This window comes from Bos taurus, chromosome 5, assembly GCF_002263795.3.
Source record: "Bos taurus isolate L1 Dominette 01449 registration number 42190680 breed Hereford chromosome 5, ARS-UCD2.0, whole genome shotgun sequence".
In the NCBI taxonomy this organism is placed as follows: Eukaryota; Metazoa; Chordata; class Mammalia; order Artiodactyla; family Bovidae; genus Bos; species Bos taurus.
In genome coordinates, this window is record NC_037332.1 from 27,474,646 (window position 1) to 27,499,730 (window position 25,085).

Genomic DNA, 25,085 nt, shown 5'->3' on the forward strand with positions numbered 1-25,085 from the left:
TAACTCACAGACAGAGGGGCTGGCTAACCCAAGAAGGGTGGGACTAGAGTGACACATGTTCTGTGCCCAGGACGTGGATGCTGCCTACATGAACAAAGTGGAACTGGAGGCCAAGGTGGAAGCCTTAATGGACGAGATTAACTTCCTGAGGTCTTTCTATGAAGCGGTAAGCATGGCCGGGGGCTCCCCTCCAAAGGGCTGGAGGCTGGGGGCGGCGGCTGAGCACAGAGGCTGCTGGCCCCTTCCCTGGTCACCCCTCTGCTCCTCACCGCATGCCTGAGTTGGAATTGATGGAGTAGATGTTGCTTCCCCTACCAAGGGAGAATGTGAGTTTTCCCAGGGCAGCTGGTGGATCAGATAAGGTGAAAAATTCAAGAATGTTCTGTTGGTCAGACAAAAGAGCTGCCTGTCAGCAAATTACTTGCAGTTTCCATAGAATGATCTGAGCAACCCAGCTCACCCGGCCCAGTTCAGATTTACCTGTTACTTTTCCTATGGCAACTGCAGGATGATGTAATTATGCAGATCAAGTGGCAACTAGTGAACCCTCAGGTGCTTCTAGAAGCACACAAAATATTGAATTGGCTCCCCTGAAGAGGCGTTTTGCTGGGTGCTTCTATAAGCCCAACACAGAGCTCAAGGCTGCAAGATACAGCGCTGGGCAAACGCAATCAAGGCCCTAAGTTCTTGGAGCTTCCAGGAGATGGGTAGCATGGAGAGAAGCAAATAACTACCCCATTTCAGGGGTGATGGAGAAATAGACAACAGGGAGCAGGGGCAGGCAGATGGTGGGTGATAACCTGAAGGAACTGAGGATCCAGAAAAGCCAGAAGGAGGCCCATGTGAGCGGTGTAGAATGAATGAGTGGGGAGCAGCTGAGATGAGGTTAGTGATGTGGAGGTAGGGATACAGAGTGCAGTGTGCATGGCAGGTAGGCCTGGTAACAACAGGTAATCCGCTCATGGGGTTGCATGTGTGTGATGCCCAACACAATCTGGTCATGTTCCAGGAGCAGGAACATGGGCTCTGGGTCTTCAGGTGACTTCAATGACCACCCACTTGGGGGCAAAAAAAGACCCCATCATTTTCTTTGCTTATTCACTTCATTGCTGAAAACCAGGGTGATGTTGGCCCCCAATGCTGAACAGCAATCCTGTGGGCTGAGACTCCCCTAGCTAGGTCAGCTATCAGGAAAAACGATTTTGGAAACGCAAATTACAACCTAACAGCAACAAAAGAATAACTTCTTGAATCAGGAAATGCATGAACCAATTGTTAATAAAGAAAGGAATTAACAATTAATTAACAATTGATATTGTTCTTAAAGATTTGGGCTTTGGATCAGTGATGCTTAAATTTTACAGCTCATTAGAATCTCCTAAAAATCTTGTGAGAACACCAATTCTGATTCAGTAGGTGATACTGTTAGTCTGAGGGTCACATTTTGGGACCCACTGTTTTAGATGATTCTGTAAAGTCATCATTAACAAATTACTTGTGGATTTTCTGCTTCAAAACCCATCTTATACAAGTGTTAGTTGTTCTGTCGTGTCTGACTCTTTGCGACTCCATAGCCATAGCCCACCAGGCTCCTCTGTCCATGGAATTCTCCAGGTAAGAATACTGGAGTGGGTAGCCATTCCCTTCTTCAGAGGATGTTCCCGACCCAGGGATCGAACCCAGGTCTCCTGCCTTTCAGGAGGATTCTTTACCATCCGCGTCACCAGGGAAGCCCCATACAAACAAACGTGAATGCATTTAACGCTCACAGAAATCATGGGAGGCAGTAGTCTCTCTGAGGCTCAGAGGTGCCATCTAACCTGCTTGGCAGATCCTAGGCTTGAATTTTTCAGGTCTTTCTGCTGTTTCCAGGTGGTTTCCGTTTCCCTTCCCCGGGGAGCAGGGAGGAGCAAGGTTAGGAAATGGGGCTGGGACAGCCCAGCTTTCCGGCTCTTTCTGACTCAGCTTTCTTTCCCAAGATAATTACTTTATTTGGAATGAAAGGTTGCATTTTCTCAGAACATGAGACATCGCAGAACTGACAGGTTATAACAAGGTGCGTGCCCTTGACAGTGGGAGTGACTTCTGGAGAATCTTGGCTACAGCTACCTGAGCTACTGCTCCTTCTGTGCAGATAGGGAACAGGTGTTATCCCAGTGACCGGCCTACTGTCCCCCCAGCCCTTTCAGTCTTCAATAGACTGTTCTGTCCTGTGGTGCAAGGGAGGCCCTCAGTGCCAGGGTCTGTTCTGGGGTGCTGGGCACAGTTTCACAGCACACACGCACAAGTGCACACATGCACACCCAGCACACATGCAGGTACACACACACAAGCAGGCAAACACATCCAGCTTCAGCTTTCCCATGTGGACCTCCTCGCAGGAGCTGGCTCAGCTTCACGCCCAGATCTCTGAGACTTCCGTGGTCTTGTCCATGGACAACAACCGCAAGCTAGACCTGGACAGCATCATCTCTGAGGTCAAGGCCCAATACGAGGACATCGCCAACCGCAGCCGGGCCGAGGCTGAGTCCTGGTACCAGATCAAGGTGAGGTGTCAAGGTCAATTTCATGAAACAGTCTCAGAGAACTGAGATTTCAAAGGCAGATTTGATAAAAGCCTTGTCCTACCAGTCTGATGGACTTGGAGAGATCTGAATTCACCTTGGGGCTCACTCTGTCAGAGCACTCCTCAGGATGCATCGTCAGGACCTGGGGGAACAGCCAGACAGAGGCAAAAGGTGGTCAGTCCTGCCCCGAGGAGGATGAACACCCCTCTGATGCCTTGTAGAGGAGAGGCAAGGGACAGCTGGACAGTACCCGCCACTAGTCCCAGTAGGCACAAGAGAGGGAGGGTGGAGCAAGAGGTAGGTTTAGCTTCCTGCATCCGGAGATGAGAGGTAGAAATAGCTGGGGCTGAGAGGCTGAGCAAAGGCTGGTTAGGGCTTACCCAATGACATTTTCCAGATTAGAGCTGAGGAGTCCCTGAGAACACAAGACCTGGTGCCAGGAAAAACAAATATGAGTGAGCTTTAAAATTAGAAAGTGACAAGCACCCCCGAATGATGCTGAGTTTGTGGAGGTGAGGCACCTGAATATGAAGACGAAGGACCAAAGCTGGGGTATAGGAAGGTCCGCCTGTGGAGTGGAGACTTTGGGTATGGAGAGTGAGGGGCAGGGCCAAGAGACAGTGCGATGGATTTGATGGAGACAGCTCGTGCAAAGGGAGGTGCCTCTAAGCGTCGCCTCAGAGGCCCTGTTGGGCCCTGGGAAGCCACCACCTTCTGGCCTCACCACCCCTTCTCCTCCTTCTCCTGACCCCCAGTACGAGGAGCTGCAGCGGTCTGCCGGCCAGCACGGGGAAGACCTCCGCTCCACCAGGATGGAGATCTCTGAGTTGAACCGAGTGATACAGAGGCTGCGCTCTGAGATTGAAAACGTGAAGAAGCAGGTAGGGCTGAGCAACCATTGGCCATCTCATCCATTCCCCTGCCTCAGCCCATGCAGAGAGTTCTCCCCAGATGAATGATTGTCCAGTAATATAAACTTGTAATCTTCTGCCCCTACCAGGGAGGCCAGGACCTTCTTTCTGAGATCTGTCCAACATCAGTTCCTCTTGGAAAGATGCTGTCTTCTGGAGGCATACATGGCAAAACTGATTCACTTTTTACTTATTCAGAGAAGTTCATATTGAACAGGACCCTGAAAACCATTTCTCCATTCTAAGTCACAAAGTATCCAAGGAGAACATAGATTAATCTTATTTTTAAAGATGATACTCCAACCTCCTTTGCATGAAATCCATTTCAGGAAGTTCTTCCACATTTTTAACCTAAAGCCCATATCTTCCATCCTTCCTTGTGGACAATTTCATAAACTCCTGTGTCCTCCTGGCAGTGTGCCACGCTCCAGGCTGCCATCGCCGATGCTGAGCAGCGTGGGGAGCTGGCCCTCAAGGATGCCAAGCACAAGCTGGCCGAGCTGGAGGACGCCCTGCAGAAGGCCAAGCAGGACATGGCGCGGCAGTTGCGTGAATACCAGGAGCTGATGAATGTCAAGCTGGCCCTGGACATCGAGATTGCCACCTACAGGAAGCTGCTGGAGGGCGAGGAGTGCAGGTGGGCAAGCTCCTCCTCCTGCCGTGGTTCAGATAGATGCCACCAGAGCACTGTAGCTGTGCTACAGCGGCCAAGATCCCCACGGTGTCAGGCCCCAAATAGAAATGCTCAGAATAGAAACAGACGTAAAACTCGGATGATCTCCTGAGGCATCCTGAAGTCATTCCCAGAGCTCCGATGGGACCCAGAGCAGGGGCCAGGATAGAAGGTGTCAGGAGGAGGTGGTCCATGACTACCTGGAAGGCCAGCGGCAGGGTCGTTTCTCCCCAGGCCCTGTGATCAAGGAGGCCACACTCAGGACAAGGCGAGGCCCAGGGGCTCTGTTTGCCCAGAGAGGCCTCCCATCTGACTGTCCTTCCCAACATAGTGAGCACCAGTCTGTCTCCCCATTTCGCCATATATTTGGATTTGATCTCTCTTCTAATGTCCCCTCCCAGAGTCGCATCAGCTTCCTACAGCTAATAGGATGATTCAAAGGCTTGTTCAGCACAGTGCCGAGAGCACAGCCAGCCCTCTGTGCTGATAGCTTTAAATACATAGAACTCAGGGTTCTCTAACTTCTCAGCAAATGAAACATGTCTTTCTCTCCCCTCCTGCAACAGACTCACCGGAGAAGGTGTCGGGCCCGTGAATATCTGTGAGTAAATGTCTTGGGACGACAGAAAAGTGGGAGACAAAACAGAAGCTAACAGCATCATTTTTGGTGAACAGATAGTGAATGAGCAGGGGCAGGGATATCATTAAGATTCTCTGAGAGGCTCTGTGGAGACCCCTTTCTTCTTTGGCCCTTCCTCCCAGTGGGGTCAAGAGAGGTTCATGGTGGAGTCATAAATCCACTCCACCCAAATCCCTGAGGACCTCAGTTATGGGACAGGACTACTCACAAAGCAATGGGTCCCTCATCCAAACACCTGATTTCTCAGCTATTTCTGGCAGAAATTCAAACAAGAGGCTATTAAAAAGCTAAAGACCTGTGTTGAAAATTGAAGCAAATTAACTGAACAAGAAAGCAGAGAGGTTTGCCCTCAGGTCCCAGGAAGGAAGCCAGGGGGATTCATTCTGCAGAAGGACTCAGCAGGCTCCAGCGGCGTGCATAGAGTGTGGAGTCCTGGGCATGGGATGTAGAGTTCCCTGGGGCCCCCTTGGGTCCGGCCCTGGGGGGGAGGCTGGAAAACGAGGATGAGAGAGAGCTAGAAACTAGTGAGTTAAAGGAACAGAGATGCCTTGCCTGGAGAATCAGACACTGTGAGGGGAGGTTGAAGAGGCATCTTCAAACATTCAGCAGGCTGTGGGGAGCTGTACTCCAAGACAGTGAGCTTCCCATTGCAGAAAGGATTTGAGCAGAAACAAAAGGATCGCCTCTCAGGGAGGCAGTAGAGGGGATTCCAGTCTGGAGGAGGTTCACCTGGATAGCCTTCGGGCCCACCCATCTGGGAACCTGTGATGCCTGCACAATATCTGGGGCCTCTTGTCTCACCCAGTGGGAAAGCCCCGGGTAGAGAGGAGGGACCAACATGGCTCAGGGACCCAAGCCCTGCTTTCCGGCAGGTGTGACCTTGGGCCTGCCCCTTGGTGTCTTTGCACCTGTTTCTTCCCCTGAAAAGTAGGGGTATCATAGGAAAGGCATCCTCTCAGGCCTGTCGAAGAGACATCTGTGGTCACAGCTGGGCAAGCTATAAAAATTGCCATGTCCTGTGTTCGTTGAGGCCGCAGGTGATGGGGACCATGAGGCTCCCCAGGGAGCCTGTGGGAGGGAGGCGCCTGGGCACAAGACCCAGGGACAAGGCTGCCAGTGTGCCCTGTGCCTTCTCTCCACAGCCGTGGTCTCCTCCTCCGGGGGCTCGGGCTACAGCGGGGGCGGCGGCCTCTGCATGACCGGGGGCGGCTATGGCTTTGGCAGCAGCGGCTTCAGCAGCAGCGGCGGTAGCTTCAGCTCCACCAGCGGCCGCGGCATGAGCGGCACCAGCTCCAGCATGCGCATCATCTCCAAGACCTCGTCCAGCAAGAGTTACAGGAGCTAAAGGGCCCCCTGCCCCTCTGCCTCCCCTCTAAGGCCCCCAGCCCCCAGGCCTAAGACCCGCCGCTTTGCTGACCCCCATGCACTGAATCACAAGAGGCACCGGGAGCAGGGAAGTAGCCTGTGAGTCCCCAGCTCGCCTGTTCATCTCTCTGATTCCAAACAGGTTTCCGCAAAGGTACCCCACTTGCTTCTCATCCCAGAGCACTCCAGGGCCCACAGGCATCCATTCCAGCTGCCATATGCCAAGATCTGGGCTGGGGCATTCCTTCAGGAGCTTCCTCCTGTCTGACCCAGATCCCCGGCAGCCACAGTCCTTTTTGGGGTTGCTTAGAGCTGATCTTGGTGCCCCCAGAGACGCTGAGTACAGTCCAGGCCTGCGTTTCCCACCATAGACAGAACACTTCTCCTGCTTCCAGTGCCTGCCTATCCCCTCAAATTGCTTCAATAAAAATGTCACCGAGCTCTCTAGGTCTTGACTGAGTCTGTGTCCTATCCCACACTCAGAGGACGACCTCGGAAATGGAGTTCTCTGGGAGCAGGTTCTATCCACCTGCAGGGCTTACTCCAGGGCAGAATGAGAATCCCCTCCCCCGGACATCCTGCAACCTGCACCCACCTCTGCCTCTTGCCATTTCCCAGAGTCTCTCATTACACCCCTTACCTCCCCAAGCCCCAGTCTTCCCTCGCCAGCGCTCCAGGACCCAAGCCAAGACAATGCAAAAGGTGCCAGTGTGAAGTGTCACAGTTAGACTAAGAAATGCCAAGCACAAGAATGTTTGAGTTCAGTCTCCTAATCCAGAGGTGAGGAAGCCAAGAAACAGAGAGGACAGAATGCATATTGACAGTAGATCCCTGAGTCCTAACCCAGGCTCCTCCCCACCAGAGCAGTAGAGTGCAGTGACATCAGAAATGCTGGGACTGGATCCCCGCCCATCCCAGCCTGTCTGTGTGTCTCGGGAGTTTTACTCCACCACTCTGCTCCTCACTTTCCTTGTCCATAAAATAGAAACTATATCATGGTTATCATAAGAATTCAATGGGATAATGGACGTAGAGCTCAGTTTGGTTCCAACACATAGTAGGCACCCAGTAAATGTTACTATTATTGTTGTTGACTTGATTTTAACCTAGAAAAAGGTCACAGTGTGGAAGGGAAAGACAAGGTGGCTACAGTGGCTTCACTGATGGGACTGATGGAAAGAAGGCATTTCAGGCATCAGCAAAGAGCTGTGTCCTAGGTGCTGGGGAGAAAGCCTGTAACCTGCTTCCACCTGAACAATTCCTGAGGGCAACGACCCTTCCCAGAAATGTCCTCAGGTCAGAGCATCCATCCTTGGGAGGCTCAGGATGGGGAGGGCAGAGACAGGGAAAGGATCCCTGACCTAATGACTGACATCAGTACATACCTGGGGGGCCTGTTGGGGGATGGAGGGAACAAAACATGCCCACCTAACTGAGAAGGTATCTTGAAGCCAAAAAAACAAGGCAAGCAGCTCCACATCATCAATGGATCAGTTTATTACAGGGTAACTTACTCACACGGTAAGATCTGGCCGACAACAATACGGAAGCTTTCACAACTGCACTCTACACCACCAAGTGGCCACAGGGATAATGTTAGATTTAACTTGGGGTTCAGGGGTAGGTGCTTGAAACAGGACATGCAATACTAAGGTTTATGAATGGGTAACTAGTCTTGTGGGCCCCAGAATATTTCAGGGAAGGTTGTCATCACTACTTGAGGATCAACAGAGCATAGGGCCACCTGGCCTTAATGATTATTAAGCAATATCTATTAACCACAAAGCCCCTGATGGCAAAGAAGTGATTTACCACACAGTACTGTCCTAGGTCAGGTCAGGGAAAGGACAGGAGGAACTATAAGCGTCAAGATGCCGTCAGTTATGCTAACAGCCTTCTGGGGCTCAAAGAGTCTTAGGGAGGCCGTTCCTCTCCCCTCCTCAAGCACAAGGCACCCCCTCTTGAGTCCCCTGAAGCCTCCTTTGGAGTAACCAGGCCTCTGGAGACAAGAGTCTGTGTCTGGAGCCTTCTATCTCAGGAGCCCTAGAGGGATGAGGGGTGGGTAGCTGATTCAGAGTCAGGACCCTACCCGGCCTGAGAAGGCCAGGGCCCAGCCTGCTTAGGGAGGCTTCTCTCATGCCCAAAGCCTCCCTCCCTCTTCTAGGGAGCTTCTAGGACCACTTGGGAGCCCATGGGGGTACTTGGGTCTGAAGCATCTGCAGAAAAACATGGAAACAACTTTGGGGAAATAGAGCATCCTCAAGTACATCTAATTTGGCCTCTAATCCCAGAGCAGTGAAAGTGAAAGTGGCTCAGTCATGTCCGACTCTTTGTGACCCAGGCCAGAATACTGAAGTGGGTAGCCTTTCCCTTCTTCAGGGGATCTTCCCAACCCAGGGATTGAACCCAGGTCTCCCACATTGAAGGCAGCTGAGCCACCAGGGAAGCCCAAGAATACTGGAGTGGGTAGCCTATCCCTTCTCCTGCAGATTTTCCCGACCCAGGAATCAAATCGAAGTCTCCTGCGTTGCAGGCAGATTCTTTACCAACTGAGCTATCAGGAAAGCCCATCCCAGAGCTGCTGCTGCTGCTGGTAAGTCACTTGAGTCGTGTCCCACTCTGTGCGACCCCATAGACAGCAGCCCACCAGGCTCCCCTGTCCCTGGGATTCTCCAGGCAAGAACACTGGAGTGGGTGCCATTTCCTTCTCCAATGCATGAAAGTGAAAAGTGAAAGTGAAGTTGCTCAGTCATGTCTGACTCTTCGTGACCCCATGGACTGCAGCCCACCAGGTTCCTCCGTCCATGGGATTTTCCAGGCAAGAGTACTGGAGTGGGATGCCATTGCCTTCTCCGCATCCCAGAGCAGCCAGGTAGATAATTCATACCCTTTGCCCCACCCCGACAAAAGGGCCTAAAGTCCCAACTCTAACTTTCCTTGAGGCCAAGCAACTGAATAAACCAACATATAGGGCTGGCCAAAAAGTTCCTTTGGTTTTTAAGTAAAAATATTAATACAGAACACATTTTCTGTTTTCACCAAGAACTTTACTGAACAGCATATTCACCATTTTGTTCCATTACCTTCTCCAATTTTTCAGGCAACATCATAATTCCATCTCCCCAAAATTTTTTATCTTTTTAAGCAAAGAACTGTTCCAGATGTCTTTTTCATTCTTCCAGGGAATTGACATTTTTTTCCATTAAGAGAATTCTGTAAAGATTGACGTAAATGGAAATCTGAAGGTGTAATGGCTGGTGAATGCAACAGGTGAATCAGAACTTCCTGTCCAAGCTGTAACAGTCTTTGCCTGGTCATCACGAAACCTACGGTCTTGCACTACCCTGATGAAAGATTTTGTGTTTTCTCTGGACTGACCCTGGACGCTCTTCACTGAGTGCTGCTTTCAGCTGGTCTAACTGGGAGCAGTATGTGTCGGAATTAATCACTTGGTTTTCCAGAGGGAGCTCATAACAGAGGACTCCCGTCCAATCCCACCATATATACATCATTATCTTCTTTGATGAAGACTAGCCTTCGGCGTGGTTGGTGGTGGGTTGTTTCTCTTGGCCCACAATCTCTTCCATTTTACATTACCGTGCAGTGTCCACTTTTCATCACCCATCACAATTTTCTTTAAAAAGGAACATTTTCATTACATTTCAGTAGAGAATCACATGCAGAAATATGGTCAAAAAGGTTTTTTCATGTAACTTATACGGAACCCAAACATCAAAGCAACAAACATAACCAAGCCAGTACAAATGATTTTCAACACTTGATCTGTAAAATAACAAAATACTCAAAATAGAGTATGTGAACTATCTCCTGCATGATGTAATGTTGATTTTTCTCAATTAATGTCTCAATTTGATCACTATCAACTTCAACTGGTCTACCTGGCTATGGAGCAACATTCAGTGAGAAGTCTCCAGAATGAAACTTCACAAACCACTTTTGACCACTTTTGACATGTTCAGTCAGTCACAGCCCCTTCTCCATAAACTACACAAGTCTTTTCGTGCATTTCAGTTGCGAATTTACCTTTCTTGAAATAATAAAGGGTAATTTGCCGAAAATGCTGCTTTTTCCTTCCATCTTCAATATTAAAACAGCTACACAAAAATTCACTGGTTTTGGTAAGTTTTTTTTAACGCATGCTGATATGACAGCTGTCACAATACAATTGAACAAAATGGTTTCAAATGAAGTTAAAGACAACTAAGTGCTACCAGAGCCATCTTATAGGAAAAAACCAAGCAAACTTTTTAGCTGACCCAACATCTGTCTGGTTGGCCCCTTTCATCACCAAGGAAGAGGACAAGTAGGATTTTTATGGGTCCAACCTGCATGGACAATTGGCTCCTACCCTTTGCTCTCTGCTACCCTAATTATCCACCTCGGTACTTAGCAGCTGCCAATATGCCAAGCTCATAAACCTGATTTCATGGTGATTTGGGGTTCGGCCCAGCTCGGCCCTCCATCCTTGACCAGATAAAAGGGTGGAGGCTGAGCTCACCCAATAACTCTCACCTCTGTCCTCCCGCCAGGGCGCAGTCTCTCTGCCTCTCACACCCACCATGTCGTGCCGCTCCTTCCAGCAGGGCTTCAGATGTGGCGGCCAGAGCTTCAGCTCCTGCTCAGCTGTCCTCCCCCGGGTGGTCACTCACTATGCAGTGAGCCAGGGGCCATGCCGGACTGGGGGCAGTGGGAGCTTCCGTGCCCTGGGCTGCCTCGGCTCCCGGAGCCTGTGCAACGTGGGCTTCGGGCAGCCCCGGGTGGCCTCCAGGTGTGGCCTGCCTGGCTTTGGGTATCGAGCAGGCACCACTTGCGGGTCTTCAGCCTGCATCGCCCCTGTAACCATCAATGAGAGCCTGCTGGTCCCACTCGAGCTGGAGGTCGATCCGACTGTCCAGAGGGTGAAGAGGGACGAGAAGGAGCAGATCAAGTGCCTCAATAACCGCTTTGCATCCTTCATCAACAAGGTAGGATGTGGGTGCCGGGGTGCAGGGCCATGGGAGACAGACAGCACTTTGTGGCTGTCCCAGGAGCCACAACCTGGGGCTGCTGGTGTGGCTGCTCCATGACCCCTAGTCGCTGAAAGCCGGTTAGATCAGGCTCAGCAGTGGACATTTCTGCTTGTCTGTCTTTTTTTATAATATGTTATCTTTCTCCCTGGGTATTATCTGATAAACTCATCAAGAGGCCCTGAGGTCAGACTATAAGAGGAACTCCCAAAGCCATGATAGATACTGAATGGGGCAATCAGAGGCAGAGACCTGCCCTTTCTGATGAGGCTTTAATGAAAGACCTTCCTTCCAATGACATGAACTGGGGTGAGACCCTTGGCACTGTGACCCTGGAATTTGCCATCAACTTAGGTCTGTGATGAAGAGAAGGTGGAGCAGTCAGAGCTAGGGACACAAAGTGGCCATGACCAAGTCTCACATCTTTCAACCCCCAAGTCATGGCTCTGAAAGCCTCGAGAGAAGGGTGATGTGCTGCCTTTGGAAGTTCAGCGTCTTCCTGGCCTGTCACCTCGGCTGCTTCTGGGCCTGTCCCTATATTCCAGGGAAGCTCTTGGGATCAGGATACACACCGAGGACTAAGCTGGTGTTCCTGGTGATCCCAAGTTTAGGTCAGAGTCCTGGGCTGGCAGTCATGAGACCTGGACCCTGACTCCCAGCCCCAGGAAAGCGGGCAGAGATGGAGGGAGAATTAAAGAAGGTAATACTCACAAAAGTGCTCCCAAAAGGAACTTGTTTTAGTAAATGGAAAATGTTAAACTTACAGTTTTATTTTGAAAGCTCATTAAGCACTGCTTGTAAACTCATTCCAACACTGTGAGCCCTGATCGTCAGCTGCATCACATCTCCATCTGGGAGGCTGGGGGCCTTCTGCTGAGCAAGCCTTTGACCAGGAGGAAGATGATGTGACTTCCTCTATCATTTTCTTGAGAGACAGTGCACCAGGTGCAAAATCCCAGGGTGAGGACTGGAGACAGTGTGTGCCGGCCAGTGACTAGCTTAGCTGGGTGACCACGGCCAACTCACTCAGTGTCTCTTAACCTCCATCTCCAAGCCACGGAAATGAAGAGTAGGCCAGCAGCTCTCCGCGTTACTGTGGCAGGGACATGGTTTGGACTTGGCCATGTAGGATGGAGATGGGGCAGAGTAGCAATGAGTGCCAGGACCGAACTTTGAGCTTTATTCCCTGAGCACCCCTGGGCTGTAATTAAAGAAACCCCAATTTCCAGTAGCCTCATCAGCTTCCATTAGCATGAAGATGTACAAAGCTCTCCCTATGCAATCCTAAGTATGAGTTTGAGGCAGCAAAACAAGCTTGAGGGGCTGAGTGGCTTGGCCCAGGTTACCAGGCTGGTGGCAGGCAGGCAGGCAGGGCTGGAAGGAGGAAACACCCCAGGCCTCTTGGGGCAGCCCTGTTTCCACTACAACACAACCCCTGGTGGAAGCTGGGGGTCCCCTAAGCCGCCCCAGGCAGGAGAGACAGAGACACAGCAGCAATGTGATGGAGGTCGGAGCACAGACGGATTCCACTGCCTGTACCAGCACTTACTCTCGCAAGCTGTGGTCCCCAGGGTCCCTGCCGCCCCATGATATCCTATTCTTGGCTGCAGGTCCGGTTCCTGGAACAGAAAAACAAGCTTCTGGAGACCAAGTGGAACTTCATGCAGCAGCAGAAGTGCTGCTCGAGCAACATTGAGCCCATTTTCGAGGGCTATATCTCCACCCTTCGGAGGCAGCTGGACTTCTTGACCGGGGACCGAGACCGGCTGGAGTCAGAGTTCCACTGCCTCCATGACACGCTGGAGGGCTACAAGAAAAAGTGAGTCTGCCCCACTGCTACCCAGCCGGGAGCCTGGGGCAAGTGACATAAACAATCTGGGCACTGGGTTTCCCTATCTATAAAATTGGAAGTTGAAAATGTAGACCTTTGGGGGGGGTCCCACAGTCACGTGGGATAATGTAGGCAGAGCATCCTTACTACCCATTAGGCACATCGTACAAGCTCTGAGATTTTAGATGTGTATTAATCCCCCTTCCCACCACGCTCGACTTCTCTTCATGTAAAACAAGTTTTCTCCTGCTGTTCCCAGTGCTCCAGGGCTCTGCCCTCATACCTGTTGTGCGTCATCGTCCATAAGTCCCTTGACAGATCTTGAACACTTCTTAGCCTCCAAACAGATTCCCAAGCCCTCCTTCCTCCCAGCTTGGACTCCTGCTGTTCCTTCTTCCTGATAAGTCCCACCTCGGCATTTCTTTGTAACATCCGGGCTAATATATTCTACCCCGCATCTTCCTGGTCCAACTCGAAATCATCATCTGCAAGAATTCACAGATTCAGTGATTCTTTCAAGAAGCTGAGGCCCAGATAAACTGCCTCGTGGTCCTGGGTGAGCCTCTCATGTTGGTGGGAGAGGGCCGAGAGAAACACGTCTCCAAGGACAGTGTGAATACACTAAGAACGAGGGTTCATTAGAGTGGAGCCATGTTGGGGACACACGCTGCAGGTGTCACGCATGTGTCTAGTCCAAGTCAGATGCTGTGCTGGGCAGTTTGGGTTTGATAAAGTTGGGAAAATCTGGCTCTTTCCCTCTAGATGTCCTGGTAGAGTCGGCAAAATACCCCGGTATGCACACCAACAGCTACAGCATGGTACAAGGCAGGAGGGAAGAGGAAGCCCAAGAGAGTGAGAGAGCAGAAGCAGCCCAGGAAGGCTTCCCAGGGGAGGTGTCAGTTTGCTCAAGGCCTTGAAGGATATGTTTCATTCCAGTTGCTTCTTCTAAAAGAGAAGTTCAGAGTTAGACCACAGAAAAGGAGATGAGACAGAAGCAGGTGACAAGGAAGGACCAGAGTGTGCAAGTGAGAGGGGACGACTCAAGCGGACTGGTAGGTGAGATGTGGCAAGGTTGTGGGTGTGGCGAGATCAGCCCTTTCAGCAGGAGCGATGCCTTTCTTCATGGATACAAGGTGATCAGGAGACATATTTCGTAGCTCAAGATTAGGACTTTGAATTTTAAAAGTGGGGCTGTTGGAGAAGGATGAGGCCAAGTGGTATTTTAACACCAATAGCAAGCACACCGTACCCTGTTCCAGGTACTGACCTGGTGTCCTGCAGACATTAACTTGTGTGATGTTTGTAATTGTGAGACAGGACCAATGATATTCTCATTCTACAGATGAAACTGAGGCCAAGAAAGGCCAAGCCACCCACCCAAAGTCACATGACAAGTGCAGGAGAGTGGAATTGAAACCCAGGCAGCAGGCTCAGCATCCAGCGCCTGTGCAGCGGCTGAGTTCTGCAGGAAAACGGAAGCTCGGGCGTCAGGAAGCACAGAGAAGCTTTTAATGGATTGATGTCGCTCATCAAACTGAGTCATTCTGACCAGACTAAACCCTTGACCCTGATTCCGTTGCCTTGGGGTGCAGTGAGTGGGCGAAGAGCTCCCTGGAGCCTAGAGGAAATAGGCCGCTCTCTCTGAGGATCTGGTAAAGTGGGTAATTGCTACCTCTGCGAGTGAGCTGCAGGTAGAGGCCAGGCTCAGCGCTCTCCTGGCAAGGAGGGGCACGGGTCAGCTGGGCTTGCAGTGACCGCAGCCAACTCTCAGAACAACTCAGAAAAGACAGTTGTGGGACTTCCCTGGTGGCCCAGTGGCTAGGACGCCATGCTCCCAGTGCAGGGGACCTGGGTTCAATCCCTGGTCGGGAAACTAGATTCCGCATGCTGCGACTGAAAGATACCACATGCTGCCACTGAGACCTGGCGCAGCCAAATAAATAAACAGATATTTTTTCAAAAAGAAAAGACAGGTGTGCCAGCAACAGGCAGCCAACTCTTCACCATTTTCCCAGAGGAAATGACTGGATGAAGTAAGCTTCCTCAGCAGCAAGATAGAATAAAGGTAGCTTTAAGAAGGACTTCCCAGGGACTTCCCTGGTGATCCAGTGGCTAAGACTCCATGTCCCAATGCAGGGGGCTTGGGTTTGACCCCTGGTTAGGGAACTAAATCCCCATATGATGTAACTAAGGACCCACATTTCGCAATTAAGACCCAGCACAGCCAGTAAATAATTTTTTTAATTGAAAAAAAAGAACGTCTTCCCAGAGAATGATTCATTACAGGAAAAGGCTACCAGGCATTGGAGTGGAACATAAACTTACAAAGTGGCTAATAAGAGGCTATGATAAAAAAAAAAAAAATCTGTGTTGAGTGGCTGAAGGGGCCAGAGGTGACCAGAGACAGGGCCAGACCTGGTGCCTCCACAGGGCATTCAATCTGTGACTTGTCCCCAGAGGCTCCTACTCTCAGACCCCATGCCCACACCCTTCCAAATCTCACCAGCGTGACTAAAACATTTTCCCCCTGCCCCTTCCACCAGATATGAAGAGGAGCTCTCCCTGCGACCCACTGCTGAGAATGAGTTTGTTGCCTTGAAGAAGGTGAGGGAGGGTGGCCCATGGAGGGAGAAGGCGCTCTGAGCTGGCCTAGTGGGCCTGGGGACACTCAACCCCTGGACCGGGCCTGCAGCCAGCCCACCTTGCTGACCCCGATACCAGCCCCACTGACCCCAAGGGAGAGAAAGGCCCAGCCTCCTGCTCCAGAAGGGCAGTGACTGAGCCTCCACTGCCCAACTCGTGTTAAGTGTTGTATTTACATCTGTCCAAGAAGCTGGAGATGTGGCAAATGCCAAATCAAAAGACAAAAGCTCTGACTCAAATCCCCAGAGATAAAAACCATCCTGACAACCCCTCACATAGACAGCTATGTGTTCTGTTGCCCAGGGTCCATAGCAGCTCTGAGGAATGGACTCCCATCTCCTTTAATCCCATTCCCTTCAGATCCTTCCCCAGTGGGATGCCAGGCCCAGGCATGAGGTCCTTGGCTTTGTCACCCCCTTCACTTCCACGTGGGTCCCACACCTGTCACCTGCTACCAGCTTGCCTGGGAGGTGGCCCAGCTAGCAGAGGGGTGGCCCCAGGTTATGACTGTCACTTTCCTGGCTGCAGGATGTGGACACAGCCTTCCTGATAAATTCTGACCTGGAGATCAATGTGGAAGCTCTGATCCACGAGATCAACTTCCTGAAAACCCTGTATACCGAGGTACCTGCAGCCATGCTGCCCAGAGGTGGTTGGCCAGGGGCCAGTTCTGGAGGGATGGTGGGCAGGGAAAGCTCCTGCCCTGTGGGTACTTTTGTGGCTTAAAAGTGGGCAAGTGAAGAAGTCATTGTGGAACAGCTGGGTGTCAGGCAGAGAGACTCCCAGAAGTCAGAGGGCCCACACTTTGGGTCTTCGGTCTCAGTGCAACTGGAGGGTGGGGGCTGGAGCAGGTCGGTGACTGAAGGCTGGGATGGCCAGGCAAATCTGCCATAGGAATGTCAGGGCTGGGTCTCCTCATTTCTTCCCCTCTCCCTCACCAACTTTATCCTCAAAGAGCTCACCCATTCTCACCCGGGGCCCCCACCCCCAGGAGACAAACCTGCTCCAGTCTCAGATCTCGGACACCTCAGTCACTGTGAAGATGGACAATAGCCGGGAGCTGGACACCGATGGCATCATTGCCCAGATCAAGGCCCAGTATGACGAAATTGCCAACCGCAGCAAAGCCGAAGCAGAGGCCTGGTACCAGAGCCGGGTGAGTCTTGGGCAGGGCCTGGGAGACCCCAGAACCACTCTCCTCCAGGAATCAGGAGAGAAAATGTACGCCATGCCACTCCAGCCTCTGTTGTTTTGACCAAGCCTCAGGACAGGTCCCCATGAGTGTGGGAGAGACCCCACAGACAGCCCAGACCTGTTCATCAGAGCTCCCCAGCTTTATACACTCATAGACTCACAGGAAGTGCTTCCCTAAGTAGCATTCAAGGAATACTAATTGGCAGTGATGGCAAATTGGCCCAGAGTTTCCGGGTGTGGGAGGAGGTAATGGCATGGAATGGTTACTAATGGTGGAGCAGAAACTGTGATTAAGGTGGCCCCAGACTCAGGTAATTAGGGGCTTGCTGGGAGGGCAGTTGTCCCCCAAGGGCAATCTGACTTAACAGATACTATCATCTCAGTCTCACCTACCCCATCTATGAAAGGTACCATTCATTCATTCACTCACTCACTTATTCATTCATTTATTGCACATTCATCATGTGCCAAGCAGCATTCTAGATGCTTGAGATCCAACAGGAATCAGAACAATAATAGCTGCCTCTATGTCACTTTCATTTTCCAGAGGCAGGGGCAGGACAGCCAAACAGGACATACAAGTACAGCGGATGTACAGTAGATGGACACGTGCTATGGAAAAAAATAAATTAGGGTGAAGCACAGGGAGTGCGGCGGGAATTCGGTTTTTAAATGGTTGGCCAGGGAAGGAGGGCCTTACTGGGTTGTATGGAACCATGAGGATACTAAGAGTCAGACCATCCCCATCCTCAAAGAAGTCACAGTCCGTGGGAGAGAGAGAGGTATAAACAGCCAGAAGGATACGAGGTGGCATGACGTGGCCACCAAAGTCGAGCCATAGGCCCGGGGTACAGCATGATGATGCGGAAGTGACAGATTGTGTCTGGAAAGACAGGAGCACTGGCATTTGATCTGATCTTGGAAGCCAAGTATGGTTTCCATAAGCAGAGCATGGTAAGGGTGTCTGGCTGAGAGCCAGCAGGAGCAGTCCAAGAAGCATGAAGGGGAGGTGTCCCCAGTGTGAAGCACCATGAAGGATATGGGGCTGGAGACACAGCTAGATCACAGCAATCGGCAGAGCTTCCCTGAAGGCTCTAGACATTTTTCTGAAGGCCATGGATACCAATTTTCAGGAAGTGTCCCAAGAAATGTTCTGTCCTTTTTCTGCAGATCCATGATGATCAAGGTATCAAACCCTAACCTGGGGTCAGCTCCCTGTAAGTCAGTCTGTGGCCCATCCATGGCCAGGTCTCATTCCGGCGAGCTCCTCCTCTGATTGCTCTCCTGGGCCACCCATCAGGCCTTAAGGAAAACAATCTTAATTACCCATCCTTCTAGGTTAGAACCAGAACGATAATTCTATTATTTATCAATTGTACTTGGCTGTGAAGATCCGAAATTTTAAGTAATAATGGTTAAAACAAATTTTATTTTTTATTTTTTTCTCAAATAACTTGAAGTACAGAAATACACTGCCTAGACGACCCCAAGTTACCATCAGAAACACAGGCTCCTTCGAGCTTGCTATTCTGCCATTCTGTTAAGAACCTTAATCCTCGTGGTACCCTCATGCCCTAAGATGGCTGCAATACCACCAGTCTCCCATGTCCACTCCAAGCAGAAGGAAGAGAGGGCAAAAGGAACATGCCAGGTGAATCATCCCTGACTTGAAACAGCTTTCCTAGAAGCCCTACCCTGCAAGAGTCTACACCTCACTGTAGAGAAAGCTGAGAAACATTCTTTTATCTGGGGTTCTGTCTGAGGAAAAGAAGTATGGATAGTGATTAGGCAACTACCAGTTTATTTCACAATAACCAAAGAGAGTGACTTATGCTTATCTTGTTTTGCATAGAAAATGCATTATATGCAGAAAACATACAGTTGGCTCATTTTTATATGCAGAAAACATATAGTTGGCTAATTTTTAAAAATCTATTGATGTCATCTATAATTCACTATTAAGAAATTAGATTTTATGTGCAGAGGTTTAAAAAAAAGTGTTAAACCGAGATAGTAACATTGAATTTTGTTTTCAATTGTTTTGAGGGAGAACATGCAAATCTACCCTGAGTGGGCAGATGTTCTGCGTTCTCAGTTCTTGGTCTGTTAGGTACCCCAGCGTGAGGGCAGAAATCCCCTCCAAGTTCCAGAGCACAGATGGAGCAAAAGGGAGGGAAATTCCAGGGCATAGAGAAAAGGATGAGACACAGAACCCATGAAAAAGAGGAAGGGAGCTTGGAGCTTAGGGGAGAATTTGATAAGCTTGAAGGTTCGGGGCTGGGAGGTGAAAAGGGAATGAGAAGCAGCCCAGAAAAGGACCAGAAGTGGAAAAGGGCTGGGAAGCATAACAAGTATAAGAATCCAGAGTACCCAGTGCAGGAGGTCAGGAGAGCAGAGCCTGGGGACAGTGGGAATGAGGGCTGAGAGGCACCACGGTGTGGGTGCCCAGGTTCTGACCTCCCTGTCTGGCAGTATGAGGAGCTTCAGCTGACGGCCGGGAATCACTGTGACAACCTCCGCAACCGCAAGAATGAGATCTTGGAAATAAACAAGTTGATCCAGCGGCTGCAGCAAGACATTGAGAATGTCAAAGCCCAGGTGAGCCCATCACAGGCTGACCCACCATCTGGTCCTGGTTGTACAGGGCAGGCTCATACTCCCTGGGGGACCTGAGGGGGAGGGAGTAAACTTGCACTGTTTCCCACAAGAGGGAGCGAGCCCTTTGTTCAGAAAAGCTGATCCACAGCAGGATAAGCAGGGTCAGGCAATAGTGAGGCCCCCAACAGAGACCAGGCAGCCTATATTCATCAAGATGAAATAGCAAGAATACTTCACGAGATGGGGGTATAGAAAAGATGTCCTCCACACCCCCTTCCAACCAAAGACTCTAATTCTATGATCCTGAAATTCAAGGTGACGCTGTAGAGTCCATAAAATCAGACCCACCCTTTCCTCCTGGGCTAGTGAAGACAAGGCAGATGCTTAAAATGTATTAACCACAAAGTAATTGCTTGGCATAAGAGGAAACTCTCAGATCTCCTTGAAGTGTCACAGACAGGAGCACTGGCCTCCATCCCCTGGGGGAACCAGACGTCACAATTCTAGGCTGAAACCCACAGCAGACATGAACCTGGCACATAACCATGACTGTAGGAAGAACTCATTCTTCCTTCTGTGTCCCTCCTTCATTCTCACACAGTCACACTCACAGCACTTCTGACACCAGATAGTGGGGAAGAGTGTTTCCACACCAACCAGCTCTGCAACACCAGCTGGGTGTTCCACAATTGAACTCACTTCTGACACTACCTACCTGGAGATAGCATCAGATCCCATAGGTTAGGGGCTGCCCCCCAAGTCCCACAAGACTGCCCCCAGTTCAGATGCCAATCACACGTCCAGGCTGTGCTCCTGACCAGGTGGTTGTACATTGGAGGGCTCCATGACCATCCTCCTTGGATTCAATTAATTTGCTGGCGTGGCTCACAAAACTCAGGAAAATAGTTTACTTTTTTGGTTTATTATGGGCTTCCCAGTTGGCACAGTAGTAAAGAATCCATCTGCCAAGGCAGGAGATGCAGGAGATGTGGGTTCAATCCCTGAGTCTTGAAGATACCTTGAAGGAGGAAACGGCAACCCACTCCAGTATTCTTGCCTAGAAAATCCCCATGGATAGAGAAGCCTGGAAGGATACAGTCCATGGGGTCACAAAGAGTCAGATATGACTGAGCACCCATGCACACACTGGTTTATTATAAAAGAATATGATAAGAAATATAAATGAATACCCAGGTGGAAGGGATGCATAAAGTAAAGTGTGTGGGACGGGCACGAAGCTCTCATGCCCACTCCAGGTATGCCATTCTCCCCGTACCTCCACGTGTTCAACAACCTGAAGGCTCTCTGAAGCCTCTACTATTGAGATTTTATGGAGGCTTCCTCACATCGGCATCATCATTTATCACCTCCATTCCCAGCTGCTCTCCCCTCTTAGGAGAATGGTGGGGTGGGCTGAAAATTCCCAGCTTCTAATCAAGGCTTAGTTTTTCTGGTGACCAGCCCCCACCCAGGAGCCCACCTAGAATCACCTTATTTAAACAAAAGACATTGTCAATACTCAGGAAATTCTAAGGGGTTTTGGGACTCTGTATCAGACACAGGGTCAAAGACCAAAGGTTAGGACAAAGGATGCTCTGGTGTGCTCATCACTTAAACTACAAGGTTTGGAGGAGTTCTGTGCCAGGAACTGGGGGAAGAGACCAATATATGTTATTTTCAATTATCCCACAATGACCTTGCTCTCTGTTCTTCTGAAAATCAGCCCAGGGTCCCGGGGCCCCTGTAATACTTTTCTGTGCTTCTCCCCCAGCGCTGCAAGCTGGAGGCTGCAGTGACCCAGGCGGAGCAGCAGGGCGAGGCAGCCCTCAATGATGCCAAGTGCAAGCTGGCGGGGCTGGAGGAGGCCCTGCAGAAGGCCAAGCAGGACATGGCCTGCCTGCTCAAGGAGTACCAGGAGGTGATGAACTCCAAGCTGGGCCTGGACATCGAGATCGCCACCTACAGGCGCCTGCTGGAGGGCGAGGAGCAGAGGTGGGTCAGGGATGTCTGTTCTCCTGCCCTCTGATTGCTGCTACAGCCACTGCCCGCCTCTCAGCCCATCCACAGGAAATCTGAGACAGCATGCAGTCTGCAGCCCCTCCTCACTGGCAGGTCCACTGTGCGGGCAGGGGCATGGGGTGCTGTGTTCTTCTCGTTCTCTGATGCAGGTCTCTCGTGTCTCCTTTCCCTCTCACCTCCAGGCTATGTGAAGGTGTTGGACCCGTGAATATCTGTGAGTACTGAGGACTCTGCAGGGGCTCTGGGATCTTGGGAACGGATCCACCCAAACATAGACCACACTGGCCCTGCCCAAACCTTAGCCTGCCTCCCTCACCCTAAAGGAAAGAGCTCCTGGTGGATGGAGAGTTTCTCCCTTAGGGCTGCCCAGGTCTATGGGAGTCAGGAGCAGGAGCAGACACCCAGCGTGGTCTGCCAGGCACCATCTCGACAAGAGGATGTTTTCCTGGAGAAACAAGACTTGAAGCAGACAAATAGGGAGCTTCCCAGGTGGTGATAGGGATAAAGAACCCGCCTGCCAGGGCAGGAGACGCCTGAGACAAAGTTTCGATCCCTGGGTCAGGAAGATCCCCTGGGGGAGGGCATGGCAACCTACTCCAGTACTCTTGCCTGGAGAATTCCACGGGCAGAGGAGCCTGGTGGGCTACAGTCCACCGGGGCACAAAGAGTCAGACACGACTGAAGCAACTTAGCACGCATGCACACATGCAGACAAATAGAAAGAGAGGGTAAAGCAGAAGACAGGGCTCTGGGGCAAGAAGAAGGACACGTGGGGACTGCTACGCATTTCATGTGACTGGAATGGGAGACTTGGGCCTCCCCGGTGGCTCAGTGCTAAAGTATCTGCCTGCCAAAGTCACACAAGTGACTCCTCACACAAGGCTCGACCACTGGGTCAGGAAGATCCCCTGGAGAAGGAAATGGCAACCCACTCCAGTACTCTTGCCTGGAAAACCCCATGGACAGGGGAGCCTAGCAGGCTATAGTCAAGGGGTTACAGAAGAGTTGGACACGACTGAGCAACTAAACAACAATAGGAGACTTGGAAGTTGGTAACTGGGATGGGGGTGTCCTTAGACATGATGACAGCAGGTGCGGGGCCAGTGAGGGTGCGGGGCCAGTGGGGGCACAGGGCTTGGCCTGGCAGGGCCCTCAACATCCCTTCCTGTCCCCACAGCTGTGAGCAGCTCCAAAGGTGCCATCCTCTACGAGCCATGTGTGGTCAGCACACCTGTGTACTGTCCAGGGAGCACCAGTGTCCTCAAGAGCAGTGGGGGCTGCGGCATTGTGGGCACTAGTGAAATCTACATCCCCTGTGAGCCCCAGGGGCTCCTCGTCTGTGGGAGCAGGCGGAGCTCCGGTGTGAAGCTAGGGGCTGGGGGCAGCGCCTCCTGCCACAAGTGTTAGTATAGCCCCAGAGGCTAGTAGCCCAGGGGACAGGGCACAAGCTCCAGGCTGGGATGTTGTCCCCCACAACCAGAGTTCAAGACAAAGCTGTTCCATGATCCCACCTTTCTCTACTGATCGAAGATTCCCCTTGGGTTTTCACTGGGAGCTGCCCCTCAGATATCTTCAAGAGTCTCTTTTCACTTAGCTGCGTGCAGACCCTGAGCGAGGCCCTCGGGTGAGGGTAAGGTACAAAGGAAGAAAACACACCTCCCGTCTCCCTGGACTGCTGACAGTCAGGCTCTAGTGTGACCAGGAAAATGGCAATGGCCCCCTAACACTTCTCTCCCCCAGGAGGTCAAAGGGGCACATCACAGTTCTGCTTTGTGGATCACCCCATGGAACTGGCCGCATGAGAAAAGTTAACTCCTTCTAGCTCCCACCTAATACATGCATTATTGCAAATACCAAAAGGAGACACCCCAAAATCCCATCCCAAATTCCCAAGCCAAATGCCAGGATTTCAGAATCACTGGGAATATGTCAATGCTGCTCTCAGCACACAGAATCAGGAGATGGTCTTTGGGCAATAGATTTACCAGCTCAGCTGTGTTGAACTGGCACTATAAAAATACATCTCTTTCCTGAGCTGATATTGGCAGCTGATGGCAAAGAAATGCCTAAAACAAAGGGACAATCAAGAGTTGACATTATTCGTTCCAGGGAATCAGTCATGCCCGCACCTCTTGTACATAGCCACCCCCTGCCAGCTCCCTCTCCCTTGAGTTCCTCTTGCTTTGGGTCTGATGTGAGCATGTTTTCCTGGCTACAGTGCTAAGGCGCTGCCTCAGCAGGTTTGGAGGCTCTGCCTCAGGGGCTGTGAGGGAGGAGAAGGTGCTGACTGGCCTCACCTCCCCAGAGCACACCCCCTCCCAGTAGTGCTGCCTCCTGCCCACCCAGGGATCCACGTTTCTTCCATGAGCCTCTGGGCTTGTCTATTCCCAATAAACTGTTCCCAGGCTACAGGAATCAGGACTGTTCACCCTGCTCTGAGGACAATGAGGTTGAAGTGAAACCGATGAACAGCTTTGGGGGCCTGGGGACCAGTTGGGAGCATTGGGAGTGGAAACAGAGGTTATTATACAAATGGGAAAACTACATGTGAATGATTGGCAAGTGGCCTGTGGAGTAAGTGTGGAGCCATACAAATTACACTTAAAGCCTGCGCATCATACCACAAGAGTTTAGAAGTCACTTGCCATGTTAAAAACCATGGTCTGATTCCCCACAGGCCTCCTCACCACATGGTCCCCTGCATACATCCTAGAGAAAGCCCATGGGGCCCTTATATCATGTCTGTACTCAGCAGCCTCCAGGGCTGGACTCTGCCTCCACAACCTGGACTACGTGTACCACATCCACCTTCGATGCAGAACAGAGTCAGGCCTGGGGCTGACAGGGAAGCTGGGTAGCAGCCTGGCCAGGGAGGGGCATCCTCGAGGAGCCTCTCCCTCTCCACAGCCCCAAGGCCTGGAGCTGAGACTTGGTGGCAGCAGTTCCTCCCTCAGAGGGGCCCTGATACCCTCCATGTTGCTTCACGGACCCCTGTAACAATCCCCCCACCATAGATGCCCCCCTGTGCTCCCGTGTCCTGAGTACTCCCTTACCGCACAGCCCTGCCTCACAGGGCAGCTCTTCTGCGCCAAGCCCTGCATTAGGAGCTGGTGAAAGAGAGGTGACTATACACCCTCGGAACCCTGGAGGGACTCGGCCTCAGAGAGGAGTCATAAGTAGTGACAGCCAGAGAGGACGGAAGTGACAAGAAAAAGCAACTGATGATTATGCTGGGCAGGGGTGTCAGAGAGAGGTTCACAGAGAAGACTGCAAGGACAGGGTTTGAAGAGACAAGGGTTACTGATTTATGGGCATCTTATTCCAAAGGACCCATCCACTCAGTTTTCATTCACTCAATGTATTTATCAAGCACCTGCTGTGGGTCAGGCCACCCAGCAACTGGTGTCATAGTGGTGAACCAGGCAGCCCCATTAGGGACAGAAGATGTGGCACCTACCTGTAGGGGCAGAAGACATGGTACCTAGAGCCCACAGTAGGGACTGTAAACTATGGAAAACAGTCTGGCGATTCCTCAAAATGTTAAACGTTAGAGTAACCACGTGACCCAGCAATTCCACGCCTAGGTAGATACCCAAGAGAAATGAAACCACATACAG

The 25,085-nt window shown here is 51.2% G+C and overlaps 1 protein-coding gene across 1 annotated transcript; it reads left to right on the plus strand.

Moving 5' to 3' along the window:
• Nucleotides 1-10,717: 10,717 nt before the first annotated feature.
• Nucleotides 10,718-23,883, plus strand: KRT82 (keratin 82). Its single transcript, NM_001082616.1, has 9 exons — nt 10,718-11,141; nt 12,794-13,002; nt 15,558-15,618; nt 16,186-16,281; nt 16,649-16,813; nt 19,324-19,449; nt 21,221-21,441; nt 21,651-21,682; nt 22,646-23,883. The coding sequence occupies exons 1-9, from the start codon at nt 10,737-10,739 to the stop codon at nt 22,873-22,875; spliced, it is 1,545 nt and encodes a 514-aa protein (NP_001076085.1). The 5' UTR covers nt 10,718-10,736; the 3' UTR covers nt 22,876-23,883.
• The last annotated feature ends 1,202 nt before the right edge of the window (nt 23,884-25,085 follow it).

Excerpts from the sequence above, each read along its gene's own strand:
- KRT82 (NM_001082616.1), top strand. The coding sequence starts at position 10,737 with ATGTCGTGCCGCTCCTTCCAGCAGGGCTTCAGATGTGGCGGCCAGAGC. Across the intron at positions 11,142-12,793 it reads TTGCATCCTTCATCAACAAG|GTCCGGTTCCTGGAACAGAA; the intron begins GTAGGATGTGGG and ends TCTTGGCTGCAG. Across the intron at positions 21,442-21,650 it reads CTGGAGGGCGAGGAGCAGAG|GCTATGTGAAGGTGTTGGAC; the intron begins GTGGGTCAGGGA and ends TCTCACCTCCAG.